This window comes from Pholcus phalangioides, unplaced genomic scaffold (genome assembly GCF_987345545.1).
Source record: "Pholcus phalangioides strain wild (caught in Gottingen) unplaced genomic scaffold, Ppha-v1.0 ptg000009l_1, whole genome shotgun sequence".
In the NCBI taxonomy this organism is placed as follows: Eukaryota; Metazoa; Arthropoda; class Arachnida; order Araneae; family Pholcidae; genus Pholcus; species Pholcus phalangioides.
In genome coordinates, this window is record NW_028301602.1 from 20,702,589 (window position 1) to 20,721,530 (window position 18,942).

The window sequence follows — 18,942 nt, forward strand, 5'->3', positions numbered from 1 at the left end:
TTTCCTGAATAATCAGTCAACATGTAATTTTTTTTTATCTCGCCCTCAAATCTGCTCCCCCGCACTCCCCGGTTAACAACCACTGGTCTACTAATACGACTACTACTCAACTGTACATGCACACGACGTCGTAAACATTCCTCTGGGGAATTTATGATGATTTGTGGTTCATGCCGGAACATGTTTTGTGTGTGTGTACGTATATGCGTGGCCCTAACGTGTTTATGTTGTCAGAGTCATACATGTTTCGTGTTCTACTGGTGCCGCCATCTGTCTTTCGAAGTGAAGATTTCAGATGCATAAATTTTCGTGCTAAGTATCTTCTTGAAGGTCTGCCTGCTCTCTGCGAAGAGATTCTTTTTTTTTTTCAAATGGGAGACCAGCTCGCATTCGCTCTCCGGAGGCTGTGCAAATAACAGCAAGTGACGACAAAAATTTCAAAAAATTATGCAGCATAATTAAAGTAAAATTTACGTCGATCATCATTTTATAATTGCCGCAAGAGGAAAAATGATTGCAGATAATTTCCTAGGACCTCGAAAATTCTAATGGCCACACACAACACCACTGAAACGGCCGATAGGTCGAAAACTAAGAAGCTATTACATCATTCATTTGTTACTTTTTAACACTAAAATGTAACAAACTCATGGTTGAATCTTTAATGCCTACAGATGTACATTCGATACAGTGCTTCGGCTAATTTCATACCGCTGGAAAAGAAGACATCTGTACATAAGACGTATATCGCCAATAACAACGGCCTTTATTACAAGAAACAAACGGAAATAACGTCATCTTTCGCTAATGACCCCCTTTTTTTTTGTCATACGAAACGAATTCAATATCTCATGAAAATTTCCTCAGTGCAGTAGTTGTACGAGTTCTGACATAAAAGCGTCTTATATCGGAAAACGTTCGACATGGTGCTGTCTCAGTTCAATATGATGAATATCAATTATTATTAAATTACAATACAATGGGATGCGGCGTGAGCATGAACAATGTCCTTGGAGACAGTCAAAAACTGGATATCGTCCCGGATAGCCTGACCTCTCGGCAAATCTATCTCCTAAAAAAGTCCTGGAAAATCATTGCCAAGGACAGGAGATACATCGGAATATCTCTTTTCGTCAGGTATAAGATGAATATATATAATTTAGAAAAATTCCGATTTCCTATCAATATTTTTTTCAATGCATAAGTCATTACTCCTGCTATCTCATGATTATTCATAATTATTTTTTTAATCTATTTTATGAAAATGTTTATGTAACTGTATAGAGAATCTGTAGGTTACTAATATTATCATATTCACAGCATACTGGACACTATTTACAATTTTTTGACTGTTACTACAGTCGAATCTCGTTATAACGAACTCCAAGAGACCAGAAAAATCACTTCGTTATAAAGGAATCCAAGGTTTTGCATTTTATTTTTTTGTTAATTTATCTGGAGGATTACAAAAGCGTTCGTTAAAACGAGATTTTCGCTATAACGGTATTCGTTAAAACGGCATTCGACTGTATATTCTTTCATTATATTGTGAATACGTCTTTGTGTGCTACGTCAATACCTCCTAAGTACTGCGATTATTATACATAGGTACTATAATAGTCTAATACCATATAGACAGTGCCGTAACTAGCCATTCCTGTACCCTGTGCGAGAATTTGAATTTAGCCCCCACCCCCTTCTAGCCGATTTAGGCCCATTTTGGGGTCCCCTTTCCAAGTGAGCCTCGTGCGGGTGTACCTGTTGCACCTGCCTACTGACAGCACTGACTATAGATAATCTATTTAAAGGGATTGGTGCAAGCGAATTTTCCAAAAAATACATTTTGTGCGCAATTTTTGAATTTTTAACTACAGCGTGGACAAAAAGTCCGTAGAAAATTTAAAAATTCATAAAAATCGGAATAAAAAACGATTTGCAGGGTTAGCATCGATGGGCCACGGGAATTTTTTTAAGACCCAGGGGGAAAAAAAGGAAACAGAAAACAGTGAATAGGTGGCGCTGACGTACACAAGGCAAAGAAAAGATGCGCAAATAACGAACAGAATACCTTCAAATCGGTTATTTCAGTAGTATGTGTTCCACATGACCACCACCACCACAGGTGATAGCACATTGCATCTGAATCAACGGCAGAGTGCAGCAGGTCCGGATGAATACATGACACTTCTCGCGGGTCGCATCTTTCAGTTCCACAGATTGGATGGACCGGATCGATACACTTTTCTTTGGCTTGTGCACCACCTATCGGCTGTTTTGAGTTGTTCTTTCCTGTTAAAAAAATTCCAGTGACCTAGCGATGCTAACACCTGCAAACCGTTTTTATTTCGGTTATTTTTTCCGGATTTTATGAATTTTTAAAGTTTCTACGGGCTTTTTTGCTCTCTCTAACCCTGTATATTAATATTACACAGGGTGTATCCTGTAAGTGCTAATGCGGCCTTTATCTCATAAAAAGGTCCGTTGCAAAGATATGATTCAAATTTAAAAAATTTTCAAAAGGCGTTCAAAAATCACCCTGTACCAGTTGTGAGAGTGAAAATACAGTGTGTAACAAAATAAAAAGAATCTAAATTTCCAAAATTTTTATACGGTCCCCTCCCGTTCTCTTACTTCCAATCTTATTAAACTTCATAAAAATATTCACAAAATTTTACGGGAACAAAAATTGAAGCCCTAAAGTGTTTAAAATTTTTTTTTTTTAATGTTCCTTAAAGCAGGGAATTCCTCGCATAGGAAAGCAACAGAAACGAGGATCGTGCACCAACCCCGTTAAGGTATCTAGAGCCCCGTTTACATGTGCAATAAAATATCTCGGGAAGTTCCCGGTAACAGCGATATTTCGCTTCAACCCGTTTACATGTCATTTAGTTTATGCCGGTATTCCCCCCACCCCCCCCCTTATTTTCGGATGTCGTCACTGGTCACGTGGGTTGAACGGGTGATTGGCTCAAGATAGCCGACGAAGGAGCTAATTTCCGCAGCACAAAAGGATTATGGAGGGGTCGAAGTCATCCACCATTATTCCGCAACAAAGATGGGACTCTTTCGATGGACCTCCGTGCCACCTTTTTCCCCCCGTGAGGAAAAAAACTTTGCCCTGCAGGTGATTATCACCAAAGATTCCCAATCTTGCACATGTAAACGGGACTTAGAGGTCATTCAAGTATTACGTCAGCATCGAGGGGGGAGCGGTTTCGGATTTGCTGATTTTTTATGACAAGGGGGGAGGGGGGGGGGTTGAAGGTTGCTTACGTCATCAACCACCCCTTTTTGAAGATATGGAATATTCTAAGCTGCTGACGAAATTTTGCTGACAAGGAGGGGAGGGGGGAAAGGGGTCAAAATGGCTAAAAATCTGCTTACGTAATACTTTGATGGCCCCTTAGGAGGCATTTGCTAGATTTCCCAACTTCGAAGGACAAATATGATCCTATTCAAAATAGCCTCTCAACAGGGAAGAATCAGGCCTACAACATGTTATGTTAGACGCATAGAAATATTCGAATCTCTCACTTCCGATTCGGAATATAGATGGCGAAACCTGAACACATATAGATGTAAATTCTAAGTTTTAAATATTCAAGATCCTGGAGATTGTCGACCTAGTATATACTTTTTTACAATGTGAAGACCCCGCAAGCAGATTGACATTCAAGTACCAGATTCTAAAATTTCTATGTACCAGGGTGATTATAATTATAGTATTCTCTGAGCAGTTTTTCTCTATTTTTACTACTCATCCGAATACAGCCAAATTTTCAGGATAACTTAATGAGCCATGGGAGAGAGATTTTGGCCACCAGATGAATAAGTGACGCTTTTTGCTGAATTTCCTTTTTTCCATGCTCCATATAGCGTATACACCAAGTTTCAACTGAATACGTCTATCAGAGCGGCGCCCACATAGGTCTGAGTAGTTTCAGTATACTGACACTGCTCAGACCTATGCAGCACCCGTTATGGCGGATGCATTCCATCGTAACATTGTATATACTGTGTATGGGCCATGGAAAAAAGGAAAATTCAATGAGAAAGCGCCAAATATTCATTTGGTGGTCAAAAATTTAACTATTTTTCACTGCATAAACCCTCTCCCAGTTTGTGAGGAAAAACTACTGAGTACGGGAACTTTAATTTTGATCACCCTGTACATCTGATCAGCTTACCAGGGGGTGCTTCAGCGTATTTAAGACCCTATTGTAGAAATTATCATGAATAAACAATTCACTGTTGTAATTGAAAATAAAAATTTCAGCTATGGGGTTCACCTTAGAGTGAAAACGATATCTTTTAGACATTAATAACTTTAATCAGCACATAATTTGCTATACCGAGATTCGTGACGTTCTATCAGCCAATCACTGGCCACTACGGAAGTCACGAAATCGCCTTCATGACCACCTGCTTTAATGTATGTGTGTGTGTTTTTTCTTTTCTTCTTTTTTTGTTGTGTAAATAACCTTGAGACATTGGAATCACTTGCCGATACAGCACGGCTTGCCGAAAAAAAACCTATACAGTAAAACCTATCTTTTCAACGGAATCACAAGGGATCGAGATTTTTTTCCGTTGAACACAGGTTTCCGCTTAATAAAGGTTTAATTAATACAATGCGTAAAAAACTATGTAACAATCTCGAAAAAATTTAAGTAAAAAAGAAAAAATTTATTGAAAATAAGGTAAATAATTTAAAAATAAATAAAGTAATAATTAAGTTTTTAAAAATTTATCACTTGATATGATGCATTATTTACTAAAAATACGAACATACTGCACATTTACTTCAATATATATTTACACAATAAACAGCCCATTACATACATTAACTATTCGCACCTAGTGAGTAAACAATTAAAAACAGTACTATAAATACATTTTTATTTTTTTCCAGCGGTCAATGACAGAGTTTTGTGTATGCGGTTCACACCCCTTTGCTGCCTGACTTTCAGCAATCAGTTTTGTTTCAGAAATCATGCAAAAAAATGGCCGAGTCCTTATGCTGATATAAAGTAAAATTTCTGTAGTTCTCTGAAGATTTTGGCGGCATCTGTACATAAAACTTCACCTAACACCGTTTTTTCTTCTCAAAATGACGACATTCATCTCATCTCCATCCTCTTCTTTTTGACTTTCTCTAAAATTTTCAATGAGAGTGTCTACATTTGGCGCGTACATTGTCATCTATGTAGTCCCCAGCACTGCGATCATGGAAAACAGCTTGCATGCAATTTTGTAAGTCCTGCATGCATACATACATCATTTGGGAAATTCAACTTTTGCACTGATTTCTCTCGTAGAAAAGCCTGCTTTTCCGAAAGATTTTGTAACAATTTCTCAAGAAGCAACTGCCTTACTACAGGACTTTTAAAATCACAGCATCAAGTACGGAAACAGTTTTTTTTTTCTAATGTAGGGCGCATGGATGATGCAGAACTCGCATTGGCAAGCAGAGCAAGAGAGATTGTATAAAAAAATTTCGATAGAACACAACTCAACATTTTGTGTGTTTCCCTTGGCCTATTGGTTTGCAAATGGGAAAAATTCGTAGTGTTTGTATGGAAGAGCGCTGCAATTTTCCGTTAAGAGCTGCAATTTTCCGTTAAGAGCTGCAATTTTCCGTTAAGAGCTGCAATTTTCCATTAAGAGCATGCAATTTTCCGTTAAGAGATGCAATTTTCCATTAAGAGCATGCAATTTTCCGTTAACAGCATGCAGTTTTGCTTTCGCGTTAGACAGGTTCCGTTCAATCCAGGTTTTTTTAATGTGTATTTTAGCATTGAAATCACGGGACCAAGATTTTTTTTCCGTTGAAGACAGGTTTCCGCTTAATACAGGTTCCGTTAAAGACAAGTTTTACTGTATATGTATACAATGTTGGCAAGGTTAATGAATAATAGCTGAAGATGAAATTGTGAAAATCTTTTAGAGGAGCTACACGGCCACAGAAGGCGCCAACTGAAGGGGGGCGATTTTATCACAAAAATATTATCGCTTACACTCAAAAATTTCCAGAACCGGCCCTGCTTGACACTGTAGTTTATTTCAGAAAAACGTAGAAAAATACACCAAAAATGTTTTTTTTTTTTTTCGTTTTTTGCCGTTGTGCATCACATCAACAAAAAAGACAAACGAACTCAATTCTACAGGGGCGGCTCGAGTTTTCCTGCCGCTCGGATGAGAAGTATCATATGCCGCCCCTGAAGGCGACTCTGGCGGGAGGTTGACAGGGCTTCAGTGAAGGGGACCTCGAGATAAACTTGATTTAAGAAGAAAGCCGCACACCAGTTTACCGTGCAAAATACTCGTGACCATAGATCTCACTTTTAAAGCAGACTAGCTGATACCCGGTGACGTTGCCCGCCCCGTAAAAAATTAATGTATGTATGCATAGCTTATTAATTATTTCTTAATCTAAAAAAATTCTGCATCAAGTAAGAAAAATTACTTTTATTTGTAAATATTATAATTAAAAACTTCAACAACTTCTTCAAAAACTCCAACTTATAATGTTGGTGGATAATGATAACTTTTTAACTTCGTACCAGAGTGTTAACTTTGTGCCAGAGTTTTTTTTTAAATTTAAACTATGCCTCTACGACGGGCGGTTGATAAGATAAAGGCCGCATTATCACTTACAGGTCACCCTGTATATAGGCTAGCTGAAATACCCGGCGCTTCCCGGATTTTCTTCAATTAAATTGGAAAAGTGACAAACCGTTATAAAGGAATAAACTGTTATAATAACAGAATTGAAGGTGTGACAAACCCCATTGTAAAGGCATATATACACGTCTGAAACGCATTGTTGGGAACCACGGTAACCAAAGTAAACGGAAGTGATTGTTGAGACCCCAAAACCATTGTTGCCCGACAGTTTTTTGCCCATTTCGGGCATTTGCCCAGCTCTGACGAACTTTTAAAGTAGCCTACGGTTCAATCCCGGACCTGTTTGGTATATATGCAAAATCTGGCGACGATCGGTCTAAAACTGTAGATTTGTATAAAGAGCATACATACATACATACTTTCACATTTATATATAAGATTTCCTCCTTTCTGGTCCAGAATTATTTCACCATTCTAAATATATATGTATATATATACAGTATAATAGGTGAGGGAACCGAAATGCACATTTGCCCCCTTTCGATAGAGTACAGGGGCTTCTCTTGGGCCATGCGACCCATTGCGATCGCACGGGTTGACGCTCAAGAGGGGTGCTAAATCCGAGGTGAATGGGTGGAAAAAGTTTCATTGGCGAAAAAAAAATCTAAGAAAATGATTTGTGTCCTCTCTCTGAGGAAGAAATGACAAATCCAAGATAAAACGGCGGAAAAAAAATTGTAAGGGAGGGGGGCTGAAAGGGCTCCAGTCTGTGAGCATTTTTTTTTCACACTGTAAATTAACTGAAGGCCCCCTGAAAAATCTGGCTCAGAGGCCCGCAAAAGATCCCAGTCTAGGGGCCCTGATGCAGGATGTACGGCTATGAGGGGGAATAGGCACAGGCGCACGAAAAATAAGTCCGCACAATCAGAGATTTTGTCTTGAGCCGCCCTTTATAGCTTACGTTCTTATTTTTGGTATGTCCATCCCCTCAAGTTTTCTCATTACCTTCGTTGTCGAGGTATGACTCAAAAGCGTGATGTCATGTGAATTCTTAATGTATGAAATTTTAAAAAATTTTCGAGTCTAACTAAAGTTTACGCTGCCGTCCCCTTACAACGTGCCGCCCGGGTGCATCGCACCCCTTGCACCCTCGTTTAAGCCGCTATTTGCAATTAGGGCTTCATGGAGAAGAGAAAACACTATTTTTTTATCACATTATAATCATCAAATCACAAATATAAAACTTCTCTGTTGCCCGAACTGAACTAGGGAGTCTAGAGCAGTGGTTCTCAACTGGTGCTCCGCGGCCACTCGAGGAAAATAAAAAAAACAGTAAAATAAAAAAAAAAAAAGATTATAAATATTTTTAAATACTAAAAATAAATCAGCAACTTTGACAGATAATTGAAAAATGGGCCTACGGGGCTCCGCCATAGAATTTTTTTACTAAAGAGCGGTCAAAAAAAGTTGAGAACCACTGGTCTAGAGGTGAATTTAATGGCAATTATTTTCTCAAATGAATTTTCTCAAAGTTATGTGCCGTAATGCACACGAGATAATTAATGTATTTTTTCCCCCATCTTTTTCGATATCAATTTTGTCAGAATGTTTGAGAAAAACTCCGGCATGTGCAGGATGTTCAAATTCGGGAAACAGAACGTGGAAGGACATTACATTGTCGATCGGAGGAAACTCGACAGACACTCGCTGATGTTCATGGATTCATTGGAGGCCGCCATCGACAACATCGAGGACCGGAGGCTACTCGTCAGCGTGTTCCAGGATTTAGGGCACAGGCATGGTCGGTACGGCGTCCAAGAGCTCATGTTTCAAGTGAGTTCAACTCATGTACTCATACATTCCTAGTTTGATCAAATCAAAGTATTTTACACACAAATTCAATCAAATCACGTCATAGGAAAAAAAAAGTGTCCTTCACGAGTAAAAGTGTACCATGGGTAGGCAGGGCTGCCACTAGAAACGAAAATTTAACTCTGTTAACCAGGGCAATTACCCATTTTGAAGCCCCCGTAATTTTGAACCAAAAAAGAGCAAACTCAGCGTCCGGGACACCAGAACTTCCTACTCTCCCATAGTTGGTGCCCTGTGGGCAGAGGCGAATTTATGCTTTTGTTGCGGGCTACACACACAAACTCTTAGCTACCCTTCTCCCATTCCTGTCACGTTCTTCCGACCACTCATTCCTCAAATCCCCTTCCCCCTTTATCTTCAAGTCATTCTTTGTCACACATGCTTATTGCAAATTTTCTTGGCCTCACTTTAGGTCACTCACTGACTTAGTACCTCTTATTGTCTAGGTCACTCTTTTTGTCATTTACATTCTTGCACACAGTTTTCCTCATTCACATGCTTGCGCATGCTCTAAGTCAATCTTTTGATCAATTACACGATTGATCAAACGCACGACAACTTGCAAACTTTCAAGGCCACTATTTTGGTCATACGTATGGTTACACACCATTTTGGTCATCCACATGGTTGCACACTGTTTTGGCCACTCACATGCTTGAAAACTCTCTGGATTGCTCACTGACCTAATCCCTTGCTCTCTAAGTCACTCATTTGATCACTCCACTCACACATGTTCGCAAATCCCTCTAGGTCATTCTTTTGGTCTTTCACTGTCCTTGTCCTACACTCTCATGATCACTCACAGACTTTAAAATCCCCTAGATCGCTCTTCTAGTCATTTACCGACATGTCCCTCACTCTATAGTTCTCTATTTTGATCACTCACCCTCTAGATCACTTTCGCTTGCAAATTCTCTAGGTCCCTCTTCTAGTTGTTCATCGATGCTCTGTAGGTCACTTTTTGATTATCCACATGCTTGCGAACTCTTTAGGTCAATTTTGGTCCCTCGCTGACCAGGTCCCTCGCACTCTAGGCGTAGTCCCTTGTTCTCTACGCAGAAACGGATTTATGATTTTATCACCTGTGGGTTCTGTTCTCAGATGCTGATCCAGAAATGACGATCACCCCCCCCCCCACCCGGAGCCATAAATACAATGGTCGCCCTCCCCCAACAAATTGTTCTGAATCCGCGCCTCCTCTTCCAAATTAGTTTTCAGTTCTCAACCACAGAGCCACTACTTGATTACTTTTTGCACACCCTTGAAGAGGGTGGTTCAAACGTGAATCGTGCACCAGAAGACTCACTCACTCTACCTATTAGCCCCCCTCCCCAAGGGTGAGGTTGACAGGGCTCCAGCCCAGGACTACCATTTCACTTTTTGCATACTATAAATTCACAAAAGGTCTATGGTATTTTACTATGTTCTTACTCTGACAAATCAAGGTGTATATATCCTCATATCATCATGTAGACCTCCCCCATTGGCATACGACACAGGACCATGCCCGGATGGACCCAAGTGTTAAGATGAAACTGATTCTATGCATCACACCCCATTCCCCGTTCATATTGTTCGTCCCCCCCCCCGTAATGTTGTTTGCCTTGATGGGTACTATCACCAATGAGAAACACTTTTTCATACACATTTTCTAAACACTTTACGAACACCCTGTATGTTAATTACAATCTATATAAGTTAGAATTCTCTAGCTTCTTTAAAAAGTGGCCTGCTATTTTGGGTGCCTCGCCATCCAATTGGTGAAGCATGAATGGATATAAACGAGATTTTTTCCAATGTTTCCTATCAACTTCCCGGTGAAACCACTGCCAAGAGAACAGGCTTGGAGAAATCCTGTTGAAAGTTACTCTAGTCCTAGGACGAGCACATACTGGAACAAAGAGGCACGCGATGCAACTATTGCTACCAGGAAGACAAAAAAACCTTAGGTGGTGCAGGAAGAGATGCCCGCACATAGTCAAGGAGGAGGAACATGAATGGAAAGTGACCGGGAGGGTTCCGAAATTTAAGGGTGTGCTCATGGTGATGACCCCTCCGCAGAAGAGGCGAAGGGAAAAAAAGGGAGAAACGAACCAATCAGCGGATGGAAGTGGAAACAAACAGGTTTGTTCAATTCACGCACATCGTTGAATGACCTCTTTCTCTCATTTGCCGCACTTCACGAGTAGTTCGATGTAGAATAAAACAATACAATTGTTTCCGTCGCTAGTCACTATTATACAATCTGGTATCTCTTGGTCGTTGCACTATGTGCTCTTCCAAAGAGGCCACTCAACGAGGTACGCGACTTGAACAAACCTGTTTATTTTCACCTCAATCGGCGGCGGATTTTCGCTATCTGCTGACTGGTCCGTGTTTCTCCTCCTTTTTTTGTTTTCTCTCATCTTCTGAGGGATCATCATCAACACACCCTGATATTTCTGAACCCCTCCGATCATTTTCTCTATCTTCCTCCTCCTTGACTACGTGCTGTGACATCTCTTTCCCCGCCCATGGCCCCCACAAGGAGTGGGCTGACAAGGCTCCAGCCCTGGGGCCCGGGACGATTTTCACAGTTTTTTGCTTTTTCACGCTATAAATTCATCATAAAGGGGCCCGTGAAAGTCTGATCGGGGGCCCACGAAAGATCCCAGACTAGGGACCCTGCTCCAGGATGTGGGGGGCCATGTCCCCGCCCCTATGCAATTTTTCTTCCTAGTCGCAATTCATGTATCGCGTACCTCTTCGTTACATTATGTGTTCGGTCCGAGTGATTGTCTGGTGTTGCGTTACTGCCATCTACTTTTTTTCCAATTTTGAGAGAAGAAACAATTGAATATTTGTACCATTGTGTGTGTAGTCTGTTCCTCTCTGCGGCAAGACTTTTTAAACAGGAGATCGGCTCACGTTCACCCCTTGAAGTTGGGAACCCCAGAAAACCAACATCAAAAAATTGAATTTGAAACCAGATTTTTATGGAAACAAAAATTCTGCATAATAACCGTCACAACCGCAGGATGTTAGTGCGGTTATTAAGTTGAGAATTAAGTTTTTGCCGTGAAAAAAGCCGGAAGGTTGAGGTCCTCATTCTCCACGTACACCAGATGTTCTCAACCTGTACTGCTTGTGCACAGGACAAGGCAGCTCCATGGCCCCCTCGAGGACAATAAAACAAATCGGTGAATTATATAAATAAATAAGAAAGAGGGGCCTGTGGGGGGTTCCGCCACCGACAACCGCTGACATGCACAAACCTTTAAAAATACTCAATTTCACTATAATCCCTAAAATGCAAACAATGTCTTTCAACGGCACTTACAGATGTCGCCACTGAGCTTGCTGAATTTCCGAGATTATTTTCCACTACTGTAAGGAGTCTTCAATGTTTTGCACCCGAGGGCCACTTCAATAAATTCGTGGAGATACGCGGGCCACATTCAATGGGATGGGTGAATCCTTGGGGTTTGGCACCATCCTCCCCCCTTTGGTGACCCCCGTGCAATGAAAAAAATTACGATCGTTGTTGAATTCATGAATTTATTTTGAAAAAAAACCAGTTGAATCCCGTTTTAACGAATACCGTTATAATTAAAATTTCGTTTAACGAACACTTTTTCTAATTCCCTAGGTAAGGCACCGTTCGAGTATTACGTAAGCAAATTTTTAGCCATTTCTGACCCCCCCCCCGCCCCCCAAACCTAATTTTATAAAAATGAACTAAAAGTAGCACATTTACAGATCCCTTGTGCCCCATGGTACAATTCCAGAGCATTTAAGTGGCCCGTGGCACATAATCAGATAACTTAAATGACCCGGGACACAGTTCCATAACACTTAAGCGATCCGTGACACATTTAGAGATCCCTTGAGTGACATGTGACGTAGTTCTAGAGCACTTAAGTGGCCCCCAGTGCGGTTCTACATCACTTAAGTTACCCCCGTGGCATATTCTCAGATTATTTAAGTGATCCGCGGCATATACTTACGGATCACTTGAGTGATGCGTAGCACAGTTCCAGAGCACTTAAGCGATCCGTACACATTTCTAGATCACTAGGATCCGCGAAACATCTAGAGCTCGCTAAAGTGGCTCTGTAGGGCACTTATCAAATGGGGGGGGGGGGGGTTTCAAGTACCCACAAACTATATATCGAAAGGTTTCCTCGTTTTTGGCGCACCCCGAGTAAGATGCCGAGTAAAATTTCATATTTTTATAAATAACGGTAGATGTGACGTAAGAATTACCCAAACGCCCCCTTCCCTCTTGTCATCAAATCGGAAACCCCCTTCCCCCCCCCCCTATGAATGCCGACGTAATACTTGAATGGCCCCTAAGTTAACATAGGAACAATGGAAAAACCTGTAATTCCTTCATAACGAAACTTCATTATAACAAAGTGATTTATTTCTACGGTTTCTTGGAGTTCGTTATAATGGGATTCAACGGTATATGTAGTCGAATACCGTTATAGCGAAAATCTCGTTTTAACGAACACTTTTTTTTCTAATCCCCCAGGTAAGTTTACATAGGAACAATGCGAAGACTTGGAATTCCTTTATAACGAAATTTCGTTTTAATGAAGTGATTTCTCCGGTCTTTTGGAGTTCGTTATAACGGGATTCGACTGTATAGCCCACATATAAATTAGAATAAACATTGCGCATTTATTCCTCGTCCACTACTAACAAAACAAAAATCCGGATGTAATTCACAGACAATTGTTTTATTGCTTCAAAGTGGAAACTTCTAAGAATTCCGATTCTAATATTTATATTGCAGTCAAGTATTGATATTTCTGTAGAACATATTTTACCAATGGTTCGCACAATAGAAAGAATTGTCTCCAGAAAAGAAGAGAATCCTTAAGAATTTCTATTTCGTAGGTCGAAGACTACTTAACCGCATACATGTACCCCATGCACATTACGGCAGCGGTTCTCAACTGGTGCTCCGCGGAGGGTCCCTCCCCTGGGGCTCCGCGACCGCTCGAGGAAAATAAAAACACAGTAATATAAAAAAAAAAAAAAAATTATATTTCCAAATAGTAAAAATAAATCAGTAACTTTGATGAATAATTCAGAAATGGGCCTACGGCGCTCAGCCATATAACTTTTTTTTTACTAGAAAGGGCTCCGCGAGTCAAAAAGGTTGAGAACCGTTGCTCTACGGATTTGGTACATACCTGAATGTGCATGTACTTGTTATGAATCTAACGTGAAGTTTGTTTCTGTGTGGGAAGATCTGCCATCAATTTTTCTATCTATGAGTGAAGTGTAATGATTGAATTATTGTATCGTTGTCTAGGCCTGTTGCTCTCTGTGGCGAGACTTTAACAAGGACGTAGACTCGTGGGAACCACGGAAGACAAACTTCAGCCGACCACCACTGGCTGGCGACAGCACTCTGAACAGGATAGTAATTTGGATTTTTATTCTCGCTAGAAATTCCTATATGTGGAAAAATTCTATTGTGTAAATTTTTCCTATGTAAAAATTCCTTTTTTTACTTGGTCTGCAGAGTATCGTTATATCGAGATTTCACAAACAATTTTATATACAAGGGAGTTTTTTTTCCCCCCGATTCTCCACTCAATATTGAAGGCGATGCACATCATCTTCTCATTTGAACACTGCTTGTTATGGCCATATTCCGAAAGATATACACACCCATCAAAATTTCAACTTTATACAGGAAGAGCAAAATATAAATAAAAGGATGTCCCCCATTTTCTCTCAACACACGTTTATTTCTCTCTCCAAAGTGAAGTAGATAGAGTGCCGATTTTTTTTTTTTAAATTCGTAAAATTTAAGTCTAAAGCTGTCAAAAAAAAAAAATTTCGAAAAAAAAAATGTAATAAGTATTAATATTTTGATGTTTGAAGTTTCATTATTAAAGGTGACAACATTCATTCTTGGGATATTTATAGTCCGAGTGATGCAAGTCGAATAATCCTCATTTTATGAAATAGTAATTTAGGCCGGTATTACACTGTAAAGGTGCTTTGATAAAACTTGAAAAATACAACCAATAAACTGATGGGTTGGATAAGCTTGAATGTAACCCATCAGCTTATTCGTTATATTCTTCAAGTTTTATACAAGCACTTTTATAAAACTTGTATAGTGTAATACCGGCCTTACTAAAAATTGTGTTTACTTGGTTCCTATATTAAATTTTTTTGTTTCGCGTCAAGAGGCGAATTATTTCAAGCCGAGATTTTTTTAATTGAAAGGGGGAAAGAAAAAAGTTTTAGTACTAATACATTGCATTTCTATATTAGGCCGGGATTACACTATAAAATTTTGATAAAATCCCTTATAAAACTTGAAAAATCTAACCAATAAGGTTACATTCTAGAAAATGCAACCGTTGACCTTATTGCCTGCATTTTTATAATAGGACTTTCATCAAACTTTTATAGTGTAATACCGGATTTAGAGTCGGAATGGTTGAATATGTGTTCCACATAACATTACTCGCCCACCTTCGTTCAAGTTTAAACTATTTCGCTGAAGAGGAAAATATTAAGTTTGAACTACCATTTGCATACAATCACCCTACCCAATTTCAAGATATCGTAGTGCCATTATGTAGTAAAATCGATTCGAATGCAATGCAGTATTTGATAATGCACATTTCGAATGCAGTTCAAAAATCAAGCTTCCAAAAATTTGTGTTAGACATATTATACACTCGCGGTTTCCCCGGTACCTTCATAGAAATTCTCCCAGACTTTTTATCAAGTATTTGTCATTTCGCCGATTCTAACTTTCCTGGGCACTAGAGAGGACCCTGTATTAAAAATTTCAAATAGCTCCTCCCACGCGAATTATATTAAAATACTTTTCTTACAACGAATTAAACTACCTCGAGTAAACATGAAATAGACGCTATTAATCACTATAACGAGTAAACTAATAAATTTCACATTTAATAGGAAAACGAGTGCTTTACATTAAATCAACATGTTACGACTATTAGCAACAAGAACACGTTACAAAAAGATCAATACTATATACTGACTTGATCATTGGAAATAAAGTCCAGCTTGTTAACATCCAATATCACTTGACGAAAAACTTAATGTCTCAAAAGTTCACATCACAAATACATGAACGTATCACACCGAACACTGAATAATAGAGTTCACTCATCCATTTTATCTTGATCTTGGCAATCTCCAGCCTGTTGCTGCTGCTGCACCGGTTGCTGTTGATCCTCCTGAGCACGTTGCTGCTGCTGTTCAGCCACCGCAGGCCGCTGCAGGGTGATGGGGATGATGCGCTCGTTCTCCGGGGCAGGCTGCAGGACTTTCTTCGGAGCCTGGATGGTCAGGATACCGTCCCGGCTCAGGGAGGACTTGAGCTGCTCCAGCTGGACGTCGTCCGGCACGGCGTAGCGCCTGGTGAACTCCCTCGAGATGAAACCGTGCTCGTCGGCGGTCTCCTCGTGCTTGCCGTGGATCACGACGAAGTTGTTGTCGACGATCTTGACGTTGAGCTCTTCGGGTTTGAAGTGCTTCACGTTCAGCACGACCTGAAACTTGTTGGGATCGCTCTGGAGTTCGACGGCGGACCTGGAGCCGTCGGTGGACGTCTGGCGACGCGGGCGGATGCCCAGGTGGTAGTGCACTGGAGACTGGTTGCCGTACAGAGAGATCGACGGTACGCCGAACAGCTGGTCGATCGGGTCGTACAACTCACGGGTCAGCAAAGGCACGATCGTCGAATACAGGCTCATTCTCAGATACTTATTATTCTACGCTGGAGTACGAGAAACTCTGGCAAATATTGACTAGCAACGAGTACAAACGAGTTGCGTCAATCAACAGATGGAGCTGTCAGACGAGAAATCTGAAGTTTCGCTTCCGAAAGTGATCTCGAATCTGACAGCGACCGGCGAGAGCTCTGTATATAAACACGCGGATGACGTTTCTAGACGTTTCTGGAAAGCGCGGCCTTGATCTCTCGACGTGATTGGCTGTATGGGTTGCCAGACAGAACTGAATATTTGGCGGCTTTCCAGTTGTCGCCAACGAGAAAGAGGAAACACGAAAATTGACGTTCGAGAGAAATTATTTCTATAATAATAATAATTATTATTATATTATCATTATTTTATTTATAATTATTATTTCAAATAATAATTTCTAAACATAATAATAATTAAAAATAAAAATATGTTTCGTTTTATATATTTCAGAATTTATATATATATATATTTTTCCCCTTGAAATCTTAACCCCTACTGATAGGGGCAGCCCATTGCCCCTATCAAAACTGGGGCCCAGTGAGAAAGCAATTGCGGGTGGGGGGGGGGGGCCTTGACGGGACAAATTATTTCACTGCGTTTATGGGTGCTGCTGGTGCGTGAAAACCGGCGAAAATTCATGGAACGGGTCCGAGCACCCTCCAGAATTGATTCAGAAATCAAAATTTCCCACACGAATGATGAGCACCCACGGGCCCTACACAATGCCGACGTCCCTGAGGCACCCTCTTCTATTATGAAAACAATTATTTAATGAAATATTTCGTTTATTTTCTAAGAAGGGTATACCACGTATGCGGGCATGGCCAGGGCTGTCATGTCGAGCCCGGGCAAAGTGATATTTCTGGTGCCCCCCCCAACAGGCAAATTCTCGAAAATTTCAACCAAATCTCAATTTTTGTGAGAGCCCTTCTATTTGTGTCAATACGTCACTGGGCATGGCTCTCAAATCCTCGGGCTGGGATTTTTGACGAGCCCCCAAGACCAGATTCTTTATGCCCCCCCCCCCTTAGTAAATTTTTGTGCAAAGAAACAAAAAAACAATAAGAATTATTCCATTGGGGGCCCCGGACTGGAGCTCATTCAGCCCTACCCTTGTGTCGGACTTATGATGCGGGGGATGTCAAAATGTGAGGCCAAAAACAGAAAGGGCGGCTTTTGCACTATGGGACCCGTGGGCAAACAATTTATCTGGGGCCCCCTAATTAGCTGGAAGTCAGTGCCGTCTGAACACATGGGCTAAACAGGGCACGGCCCGGAGACCTTAAGAAGAGGAAGGAGGCCTCTCTGAACTGGTTGATTTTTCCAGTGGGGCAACAAAAAAATCATTTGGCCCGGGGGGGGGGCCCATAATGTTCTTAAGATGGCCCTGCTGGAAGTTCTTCCTGTTTATAAATTTCTATGTTTCTTTCGAAAATCAGAGCATCAGCGATCTCATTATCATGAGGCCCCCCCGGGCCGAGCCTTGGTTGGCACCCCCCCCCCCCATTTGTTAAGACGGCTCGATCAACCGCGACTGGCATTCAATAACAAAAAAAAAGAAAACTTTCGTTATTGAATGATGTACTATAGCAGTATCGTAGGCCACAGGGGTCCCTCGATTATTAATATTTGAGAGCACTTATGGAAATCGGTGGCCCCCACACACAGTTATGGTCGGGGAAATCTTGGCGCATGGGCCCACCTGGTCGTCAATTGTATAGGAGGGCCTCATGATGATCAGATACCACGATTTTCGAGAGTAATTTGTAAGCGAATTATTAGGCAGGTGTTTCCAGCTCACAGTCAGAGGGGCGGGGCCTCTGAAATCTCTACCTTTGACCAAGGATCGCGGCTTATGCGTCTCAGGAATCACATAACGTGCAGATTTATTTTTTAAACCGAACACAACTCAGGTCTATCACCATCTATGCGCGATTTACTACCTAGTGAGTTGTGCCGTAAGTGTAACTGTATGTGTACCTAACAGTCTACACGTTTTAAAGAGGAGAGCTCGCATTCGCGCCTTAAAGTTGGAAACCACAGAAAATCAACTTCAGGGGACCACCACTGTGACGACGGTGGGGTTCGAACCCGGGAGCTCGCGACGCGAGTCCGTCACTATGACCACTCGACCACCACAGCGGCATATAGCATGCAGATAAAAGTAATTAATGTCGAACAAATCTCACAACGCGCCTCATTCATGTGTACACAACGTGTTTTAAAGTTCTCTAAGTGTAGTACATGGCACTCCATCCAAGGGGAGAGGTGGTCCTTAGCAGAATCGTATTTATTGGGGGGGGGGGACTATAGCCCAGGGCGGAAAATTTGAGAAATAACAGGTCAAGAGAAAATTAGTGAATAGTGAGAACGATTCAGGGAACGGAGGCAAAATAATAAATCTGTCTCTGGCTAAAGATCGAGAAGAGTCAGTGAGTGGCCTAAAGCGTTTGCAAGCATATGAGAGTGACCTACAGACAGTGTCGTCTTAACGCATGGACCCACCCGAGCACGACCAAGGGGCCTCACAAAAGTGAGATCTGGTTGAAATTTTCTAGAATTTGCCAGTAGAGCTTCAGGAAAACCACTTAGCCCGGGGCCCCACGATGCTCTTGAGACGGCCCTGGCTGGCACGGCCCGGGAGCCTCAAGTGCAGAGGGGTCCTTATGATAGTGAGATCTCGTGAAGA

General features: G+C 41.1%; 1 protein-coding gene and 1 pseudogene across 2 annotated transcripts; one reads left to right on the top strand and one right to left on the bottom strand.

The window, feature by feature from the left end:
- Positions 1-979: 979 nt before the first annotated feature.
- Positions 980-13,366, top strand: LOC149082218 (cytoglobin-1-like). Its single transcript, XM_089236755.1, has 3 exons — positions 980-1,137; positions 8,262-8,460; positions 13,280-13,366. Exons 1-3 carry the CDS (start codon positions 980-982, stop codon positions 13,364-13,366), a joined length of 444 nt encoding a protein of 147 aa, XP_089092881.1.
- A 2,051-nt stretch (positions 13,367-15,417) lies between these two features.
- On the bottom strand, positions 15,418-16,405 carry LOC149082219 (protein lethal(2)essential for life pseudogene; annotated as a pseudogene). The gene has a single exon (XR_016193175.1). The product of XR_016193175.1 is annotated as a protein lethal(2)essential for life pseudogene (transcript).
- Positions 16,406-18,942: the final 2,537 nt, after the last annotated feature.

Excerpts from the sequence above, each read along its gene's own strand:
- LOC149082218 (XM_089236755.1), top strand. The coding sequence starts at position 980 with ATGGGATGCGGCGTGAGCATGAACAATGTCCTTGGAGACAGTCAAAAA. Across the intron at positions 1,138-8,261 it reads GGAATATCTCTTTTCGTCAG|GATGTTCAAATTCGGGAAAC; the intron begins GTATAAGATGAA and ends CGGCATGTGCAG. Across the intron at positions 8,461-13,279 it reads TCCAAGAGCTCATGTTTCAA|TCAAGTATTGATATTTCTGT; the intron begins GTGAGTTCAACT and ends TTTATATTGCAG.